Genomic DNA, 9,707 nt, shown 5'->3' with positions numbered 1-9,707 from the left:
CTGTGTAAAACCTTTTGGTACTTCAGTTATTATTTTGTAAACATTTGATGTTTTCAAGAAAATCTTTGCTTTTAACTTTTACAAAAGGCACCTAAGTGGACACTAACTTCATGTTTTTCAGGCCTCTTTTTTTTTTTTTTTTTTTTAAGGCATTGAAACATTTTATCTTGAGAGGCCAGGGAAGAACAGATGTACTCCTGTATCTATAATAATAGAAAAGATGCTGGGGGGTGGTAACTCATACCTTTAATCCCAGCACTTGGGAGACAGAGGCAGGTAGGCGGATTTCTTTGAGTTCAAGACCAACCTGGTCTACAGAGCAAGTTCTAGAACTTCATAGAGAAACCCTGTCTCAAAAAACAAAAGTAGAAAAGGTTATAGGAAGTAAAGACAGCCTTGTGAGGGGAGGAGTTGTCAGACACTCGACAGCAGTGCTGGGGGCTCTGAAACGTTTGTTGTCTGTCACAGCCATTAAATGACAGTCTTTTTGCCATTTCTTTTCAGAGTGGGACAGTGTTTTTAAGACAGGGTCTTACTATGTAGCCCTTGAACTCCTTAAATAGAACCGCTGACTTTGAACTGCCTTTGCTTCCCAAGTGTTGGAATTAAAGGCTTAGGGCAGGGTCTTACAACTGTGGCTCGTGCTGCCATTGAACTCAGGACCCTTAGGCCTCCTCATTTTGGAATCTATGCCAGCACACCTGGGCTCACCTAATACCTACTGTCCTATCTCTACTTGCCAGGTAGGCCTAAGATAAGATCATCTTAATCCTGTCTTGGCTATGTGGTTTAGAACAAATGAGCATAAAGAAACTTTGCTCTGTTTTTACAGCCTCTTAAGTTAGGTGCAGTTAAGTGATGGGGGACTTGGAAATGCAGTTCTACTTTATTTGCTCTTGGTATCTGTACAGTTAGGGAGCCAGATGGGGATGCTTCCAGAGGAGAGGGTGGTTCTTACCTTTCACCAACCCTAGGCTAGCACAGTCATTGTTTATTTATAACTGGTATTTATGATTGCCCTATCATCAAGACCCAGGCCTAACTGCAGTAGAGACTCTTCACTGGGGGCAGAAAGACTCCAGCTCATTTAATAGCACGGCCCAAGAACTGAGTGCTGGTGACATGGGTTTGCAGAGTCCACCCTGTTTTCTTCTTCATGCTCTGAGCTGATTGACTTCTGTTGGGGTCCAGGATCTGGCTGCTGGGGCTGGAAAGACCGTTGATAGTCACCTCAGCTGGCTCTCACTTTAGGAATCTAGATGAAATGATTTCATGTATCATACAGATACGATGAAAAGTCCAAGGTTAAAGCCCACATCTCTAGGCTCAAACCCAGCATACCGCTTATTGGACCTAAGCCTCTACAGCCTCTGTAGTACTGGGATTTCCTTTTGGTACATTAAGATTCTTTTTATGTAAGGTGTAACTTGTAAGGGGGTTGCAGACTGGATGCTAATTGTGCCCTTGACATAGCTAAGCATAAAGAGCTTTCTCCTCTGATTAGAGGAAGATGCCTGAATTTAAATGTGAGCCATGTATGCAGGATGACAATATGGCCATGCCCTTCTTTTCAGGAGTTCCAAGACCTCTGGCCTCATTTGTCCCTGGTCATTGATGGGGGACCAATTGGAGATAGTCACAGCCCTGAGTGCCGCCTCGGCTCTACTGTGGTTGACTTATCTGTGCCTGGAAAGTTTACCATTATTCGCCCGGGCTGGTAAGGCTCTTTCCTGTGCCACGGGGGTTTGTGAAGGAAGTTGGAAAAAGAGGAGCTTTAATGTACCGAGTTGATTCCCAGCTTGCATTGTTTGGGGGCGGGGAGGCAGTGAGGAGCCTGGGACTAAATTTGCTGCTATGGCGGGCTTTTTAGGGTTCAAGTTTGATGAACAGGGCATAGGGCAGTAATCTTTATTGGCTACTCTTCAGACTGGTGGGCTCAGTGCTGTGAGAAGTCAGACTGTAACTGCCTTCTGTGTCTTCCTCAGTGCTCTGGAAAACACTACAACCATCCTCCAACAGAAATATGGGCTGCTCCCTTCACAGGGGTCCTGCTCATGAAGATTTGGAAGATCCGAGGATCATGCTGGATACTATGTGTCTGCTAACTGGTTAGCAAGGCCTCATTGGCAGAGGCTCCTGGAGCTACACATGTAGCCTGGCTATTTAGGGAACATCTCTCTCTCTGAACACTGTAGGCCAGAAGCTGCAGTTATATCAACCAAAAATTGAACAAAGGTAAGAACATTCTTAGAAGCCTGGCAATGGTAACACATGCCTTTAATCCCAGCACTTGGGAGGCAGAGGCAGGCGGATCTCTGAGTTCGAGGCCAGCCTGGTCTACAAGAGCTAGTTCCAGGACAGGCTCCAAAGGTACAGAGAAACCCTGTCTGGGAAAAAAAAAAAAAAGAACATTCTTAGATCGGCCTTACTATTTTGAGACCTTTAAAAGTCAAAAGTAAATTGAGTACAGAATTAGAATGTATTAAGAGCTTGTTTCTGGTGACAGTGGTACTTCATGTCGAGCCAGCTAGAAGCACTAGTGTGTTCTAGAAGTCTCAGGACCAAGGCAGGAAAGTCCAAGAACCCAAGACAGCTTTCCTGGGTACCAGAGAGATATTTTAGGGAAACTATCTTGGGGGGGGGGGTCCCAAGTGAAATAATACTGGAAAATAAAATCTTGACTGTTCAGCCAGTGACTTTCTTATTTATTGATAAAATAAATTATATAGTTCTGTGTATAATTTATTTAACTTCATTGTTTACTCAGAAGTTTTATCTTTGTTCACATATGTGCCAAGTATTCTGCATACATAATTATTTTTGAGTATTTAAGCTGTATTTTTCTTTATTAAAAAAATGCTGCTATAAACAGTTGTAAATGGTTTATTTTTCTTTTGAGCTATTTCCTTTGGGGTAGGATTTCTAGGTCAAGGTGTATATGTGCATTATGGCTGTTGATGTAGATTAGCCTTCAGAAGATCTGTGTCAACTTTCATTGAAGATGCCTGCCCCTTCCTGCTGGCCTTACTGTATCCAAGCTGTGTATGTATGAAATGAAATTAGCACTGGTAAAAATCCAGCCCTCTCAACTAAGCTACAGTCCAGGTGACCAGCCCTGCTCATCTCTCAGTAAATGGACTGGTTGTCCTTGAAATGACCTGTATTCTACTTCATCTCCTCTGCTGCTTCCTCTTCCCAGAGTCACGGCTCAGCCTTAGCCTCTAAACCAGTACAGTAGTTTCCAGTGAACACCTCAAGTGTATTTGAGAACCTTGCTGAAAAATATTTCATTGGATGTACTTTAACAAGGATCCTTGCAATTAACATTAGTTTGTTTATAAATAAGTACTGGCTTGCTAACTTCCTTCTAGAAATCATGAACTAGTCATTTAAGCAAGCCCATCTCCATTGTGCTAAAACTAGCCAGCCCAGACATACACTAATTTGTCACAGTCTGACCTAGAGGACAGCAAGAGGAACGTGGACTGGCAAACACTACTTCATGTTTAATACAAATCGTAGTAGCACTGAGTGGCCCTAATGTGTGGCCTCCCCAGCCTAGATAGCCAGAGGGAGGGAGTGACCTAATCCTCTGCAGCTTTATGTTCATCAGGAGAGCCTCTGAAGCAGAGCTATTTTCTTGGAGGAAAATAGTTGAACTTCCAGCCCTGGGTGTAGCTGCAAAGAAGAGCAAAACAGCCAAGGTGCTAGCTGCATAGCTACACCAAAAGCGAGCTCCTGGAAGCTCCAGAAGGGAACGCTGACCAAATTTCCCAGCACCTGACCATAAGATGCTTAGTAATGAGTGGGTGCTCAGTGTTTCCTGGTAAAGGGGCACAGAAATGGACTGGAAAGACCTTAAACAAAGTCCCCTTCTGAAGTCAAATACTGTTCCCTGTATTCAGCAGAAAAAGGAAGGTGCCTGAGGAGATGTAGGCTGTCCAAAGGAAGCAGGGGCATGCTAGCTCAGAACCCTGAGACCCTTTTAAGCACAGTGGCTGACAACTACACTACAACCTGCCACAGCCGAAAGCTAAATGACGTGGAGCGGCCCTGAGCCATGTGCGGCTTCCTGCCAGCCTCCTTCATCAAGCCTTGCTTCCCTTCGCCCCAGCACCACCAGTCCAAGGGCCGGGCTTTGTTCTACATGAGCTAGCTGGCCCATCCACAAGCACCCATTGGCTACTTGGGACTAGCATGTGCCTATTTCTCATTTGAACCAGCTTGGTGACCTAATGAGGTTTGAGTAGTAGCCCCTCACATCAGCCACTGCTCCTTTTCCTTGATGAAGTGCTCTGCCCAGCGGCGGGTCAGCTCCAGGTACAGGCTGGGCTGGTGGGGCAGGTAGTCCAAATACAGACGAGTTGGCGTCTTCTTGGGAACAGCCTTCTCGATCTGTGTGCCCTCGTGCCACTCATTGAAAGAGGTGATGGAGACAATCTCGGGCCTCACTGTCAGGGCCGCCTGCAGGGCTGTCTCGTAGTACTTGCCATTGACCCTATTGCGAGTATTGTGGTTGTTCCAGGGCCGGATGCTGGTGTCGATGTACCCAGGCCCCACGCTAGGAATGAACATCAGGTTGTTGGTATCACAGAAGTTCTTCACAGCCTTCCAGTTCTGATGAGAGGAGCCGAAGGAGAAGCCATTGGAGGCAAAGTAGGTGTACATCCCATCAAATCCCGCAGCAAGGATGTCATGGGTGTGGCCCTCCTCCACCAGCAGCGCTATAAAGACCCCATCATAGGGGGTGTTGCGGATGGAGTGGGGCCCATTTTGTGTCAGGAGGTGGGCCCAGGCCTCAGGGGATGTCAGGTAGGAGTCGTAGATATAAAAGAGTGGGAGGCTCTTGCCCATACTGGTCTTGTAACGGTAAAATGCACCATGGGAGCCATACCTGAGGAGCAGGAGGGAGAGGCTTGAGTTGGTGGTGAGAAGCCAGCACAGCTGAGAGATCAGCCACAGGGTTGATCTCTTCTGTGCTCACAGCAGTCTCGGATTCAGGTTACACATTCAGCATATGCCTCCAAGGATTAACCTGCTTCTCTTCCTGCCCTCCCTGCCTGTCATCCCTCAGCCTCTTCTTCCAAGCCAGGCCTCCACATCTTCGTCTGGGTGTGGCAGCAATGGTGTCTAGACTTCCATTCCTGCCCCCCTATAGGATCTGATCTGATCTGATCGCTCCTTCCTGTACCTGTAAGGATGCCCCTGTGTGATCTGAACTTGCCTATTTTCAGACTTCACTCCCTAACTGGCCTTTCTATCATCAATCTTTATGTGACCTTGTCCCATCTTAGAACATTCCATCTGTGTTGTAGGAGGCCACTTGTTCATCCTAGCTGCCCAGACTCAAAATAACCACACAGAAACTATTAATTAAATCACTGCGTGGCCCATTAACTCTAGCTTTTCATTGACTAACTCTTACATCTTAATTTAACCCGTTTCTAGTAATCTGTGTATTGCCACATGGCTGTGGCTTACCAGGTAAAGTTCCCTCTGGCGTCTATCTCTCCAGCGGGGCTACATGGCTTCTCCCTGACTCTGACTTCTTTCTCCCAGCATTCAGTTTAGTTTTCCCCACCTACCTAAGTTCTGCCTTGTGCAGGCCTAAGACAGTTCCTTTATTAACGAATGGTATTCACAGCATGCAGAGGGAATCCCACATCACATCTGCCAGTTCTCGCTCTGCCTTGAATTTCCCCTTTCTCCAGATCTTTGCAGAGCTACTTACTATTATTCTTCTATTATTTGAGACAGGGTCTCACTATATGGCCTGAAGCTCAGTAAGTAGACCAGGTTAGCCTTGAATTAAAGGCATACACCAGCATGCTCAGCCAGAGCTGACTTGCTTTAAAAAACATTGTGTAGGCAGGGATTAGTGATGGGTCTGGGAAGAGTTAGGAAGAGGAGTAGGAACAGTGAATATGATTTTTTAAATATACTTTTTTAAAAGAACGATTTGCTGGAGAGATGGCTCAGACATTAAAAGCAATTGCTGTTCTTCCAGAGGACCTGAGTTCTGTTCCTAGCACCTATATTAGGCAACTTACAACATGCCTGTAACTCCAGCTTCCTCTTCTGGCCTCTGGGCACACACAGACACACACATACATATAAATAAACAAAATCTTTAAAAAAAAAAAAACTTGTCTTGAATCCAGGGCCTCAGGCATAATGGTGCACGTGTGTAGTCCCAGCACTTGAGAGACTAAGGTCACCAGACTAGGAGTTCAGGTTCACGCTCAGTTACTTAAAGAGCTCAAGGAGCCTAAACTATATGAGACCCTGTCTTAAAAACAACAGAATTCTAAGCTCACTCATTCCTTTTAGCTTAACAACCGTATTTATGGCTCAGTTCTGGAGGCCACAGAGTCCATGCTCAAAGTGCCTATCAAGTTTGGTTCTCAGTGAGAGCTCTCTGGGTTCACAGATGGCCACTAACTTGCTGTGCTCACAGGGAAAGCGAGAGTCAGCCTCTTCGGTGTCAGCACCCAGGACAAGTCCTCTCAGAGAAGCACCTATCACCACCCCTTCTAGAGTAAATTCCTTGAGGGCTGGGACGTAACATACACTCATGCTCATGCTTAGCATGCAAAGGACCCTGGGTTTCATCTCCAGAACCATAAAAGGAGGGGGAAAACCAAAACAGAAACAAACAAAAAACAACTTCTTGGGCACATTCTTGACACAAAACTCTGCTTAGCTTTTTATTGTTTTTTTTCATACTACAGATTGCTGTGGTTTCCCACTTCTTGGTTGGGGAGCTCTGCTGCACCCCCAGCCGCTAGACTATAAGTGTCAAGTCAGAAACTTTGCTAAAGATAATAGCTGTATGTGAAGGCACTCAACAGTTTTTCAGTGAGTACATATAAGCATGTCTGAAGCACCTCTGTACTAAAACAGGACTCAATTAGGGCTCCAGAGCTGAACCTGAAACTCAGGTGCCTGACTCCAAGCCCAGCACCCGGAATAACTGCTGGGAACACATGCACTCCACCCTTGCATTGCCTGACCTCCAGCCCTTCTAGCCCTGCTTCCATCTCGATTCCCATCTTACGTGTCAATGATGTACTTGATGTTGTCATGAACAGTGACGTCGTCCCGGCCCTTGTAGGGTTGGATATGGAAGGCCACCTGCCACAAATGGAGTTTCAGATCAGGTGAATAGTCAGGAGCACGACACATACAGACATACAGATTAACACCCCCCTTCACCCCCCGCCATCATGGCTTATAGGGAGGGGCTGAATTCAGGAAAGCTTGGCAAGGATGGGCACAATGAAGGCTGCCATCAGGTCAAAATAAAGGATGTGAGTTTTGTCCATGTCCCACATCAGGACATCTAGGAATCACTCTGAGGTCACTGCAGGATGGCACTCAGGTTTCTACCACTGTCAGCTCCAATCATGAGCACCAGGCGACATGTGCCTGCTCTCTGCCAGCAGAAAATGTGCCACGATCTGTTCAACCTTCCAGCAGTGACCTCGGGAAGGCAAGGGGGCTTCTGTGACATTTTTCTTCCTTCATTGCAGATGTAGGAACTGACTTCCTCTACTGGTGTGTTTGGGGAGAATGGCTACACACATCTCCTTCCACCAGAAGGGGAAGCTGCTTATGGAGGTCCAGCACTGTCCTCCACTGTGGAGTGGAGAATTCTGTCTGCAGATCATTTGGGCTCTGGCCTCCCCGGTATCCAGGATCAAGGGTCTTCCACTTAACCTATATGATTTAATAAAAGTGAAGGGACTGGAGTTATGGCTCTCTTCCGAAGGACCTGGGTAGCCAGCACCGTGTCAAGTTACCCACAACGAGTCCACGGAGATCCAATGCCTCTGGCCTCTGCAGGCATCCAAACACAGATAAACACACACACAAAATTTTAAAAATATGAATAAATATATCTATAGTCTTCCATTTGTCCCCTATTTGCTCAAAATTAAAAATGGTAACAGCTGACATGGTGCAGCCTGCTATACCCTCTCCCAGTACCATACTTACATTTCTGTCGTCATCAGCCATCCAGCACTAACTCTGGCAGCAAAGGGGCATTCTCCATGACAGTGTGTGAAACCTTCTGAACTCACCTGGATGTTGTACTGATGGGCAGTGTCCAGAATGGCAGGTACCAGATCATCTGAGGGCTCCCCGTTATCATCAGCCATGCCAGGTGGATACCAGGAAAGAACCAAGACTCCTAAACAATACAAAAGCCCCTTCAATGGTCCACAGTGTGCCCACCCACCCCGCCCCCAGCAGCAGAAAGCATCTCTAACTACACGGTTCCTGAAAACCTCAAATCTCGAGCTAGGATCCTGCTAGGTTCCTGAGGCAGACCTAGGGCCCAGAGCTTAGCAGGCCTAGGAGCTGTCCATGCCAGCAGTGCTGAAGTCCTGCAGCCAAGGGAGCCGGCTGAGGAGAGCATCATCAAGTAGAAGGAGGAAGGGGAAAGGGTGGCAATGCCACACTTACCTGGAAACCACAACCGTACCTCTGGTACCCTACCTAAAGAAAATCCTTGTGAAGAAGTCTTATTCTTATGCTTCCCATGGGAGAGAGCACTTGCCTTGACTGACTGCTGGTCTAGAAAGCAAGCCTAGACAGAATAGCCTACATATCCACATCTTTGTGTATCCCCTTCCTCTTCATTCATTCATTCATTATTTTGAAGATACTGTCCCACTATGTAACCCTGACTGACTTCAAACTGGGAAGTCTGGCCTTCCCAAGTGCTAGGCTTGCACTAGCCACTAAGCCTGGATCCAAACCTTGCAGCTCTCCTCAACCTGTCTCGAGGTGTAATCAAATGTATCATTAAAAGCTAGCAGAATTCAGTGGCAAAATCTAACCAAGCTGCGTCTCCCCACCCCAACATAATGCAGAAGGTTCTCCAGGACTTCTGGCTGGGCGCTTGATGAAACCTTCTGTGGGTGTCATGTGTTGTGCCCGCCCTCCTCAGCCCTGATAGATCAACCATCTAGCTGCTGGACTCCCCTAAACCTGCTGTGAAAGCAGACTCTCCCCAAACTCTCCTTCCAGACTTGAGGGGTCAGGATCCCCACTTTCTTGAAACCTGGAGGTGCAACATACTTAGGACTGTTCTTACTGTCCCTACTCAGGATAGCTCTAACACAGACGCGCACACATCAACTCTACCCTACGGAAGGCCCCTGGGGTTGTTGAGGGTAGAAAGGCCCAGAAGGTACAGCACAAATTAGAGGAAGGGACGGTGGTGTGTAGTAGGCCCGGAATAAAAATGAGAAGGAAAGGCTACGAGGTCAGGTTGGCGGGAGAATGGGCCCTGCGGCCGGGCAGCAGCAAAAGCTGAGGAGCAGGAAGGAAGGGCGAGGCTGGGGGGCAGACTGGCTAGGGGGACTCACCGATGGCGGCTTCTTTGAGCTGGGTCATGTGCTCTCGTAGCACATCGGGGTCCCGTGAGCTGTAGGGCCCCAACTCTGGGTAGAAGCTGGAGCCCAAGTCGTCTGGAGGGCTGTGGCGGCCACGCGGGTAGCTGGCCGAGATCTTGGGGTCCCAGTGCGGCACCATGACATGGTCCCAGTGAATGTAGTGGCCCTCGCGTCGCGGACTCCCGTACCACGAGTAATAGAAGGCGTGCAGATCGGAGTAAACGCGCAGGCTCTGCCGGGGCGCGGGATCGACCTCGGCGGGGCCCAGCGAGGCTCGGGGGGCGGCGGAGCGCGGCGGCGGAG

General features: G+C 47.7%; 2 protein-coding genes across 2 annotated transcripts in view; one reads left to right on the top strand and one right to left on the bottom strand.

Moving 5' to 3' along the window:
• Window positions 1-2,341, top strand: part of Yrdc (yrdC N6-threonylcarbamoyltransferase domain containing) — a gene marked incomplete at its 5' end in the record, with an annotated part of 4,048 nt that extends 1,707 nt beyond the window's left edge. Inside the window, 2 exons of the mRNA XM_026782285.1 lie at window positions 1,434-1,717; window positions 1,986-2,341. Coding sequence (XP_026638086.1) covers window positions 1,434-1,717; window positions 1,986-2,058 — 357 coding nt within the window. The remainder of the gene's footprint in view (window positions 1-1,433; window positions 1,718-1,985) is intronic.
• A 44-nt stretch (window positions 2,342-2,385) lies between these two features.
• On the bottom strand, window positions 2,386-8,155 carry Maneal (mannosidase endo-alpha like). The gene is made up of 2 exons (XM_013348480.2): window positions 8,085-8,155; window positions 2,386-4,894 (listed from the first exon to the last, which is right to left on the bottom strand). The coding sequence occupies exons 1-2, from the start codon at window positions 8,153-8,155 to the stop codon at window positions 4,258-4,260; spliced, it is 708 nt and encodes a 235-aa protein (XP_013203934.1). The 3' UTR covers window positions 2,386-4,257.
• Between the last annotated feature and the right edge of the window lie 1,552 nt (window positions 8,156-9,707).

Source organism: Microtus ochrogaster, chromosome 10 (assembly GCF_000317375.1).
Source record: "Microtus ochrogaster isolate Prairie Vole_2 chromosome 10, MicOch1.0, whole genome shotgun sequence".
NCBI lineage: Eukaryota > Metazoa > Chordata > Mammalia > Rodentia > Cricetidae > Microtus > Microtus ochrogaster.
Note: the sequence above shows the minus strand (reverse complement) of the source record. Positions and strands in the feature narration are given on the sequence as shown.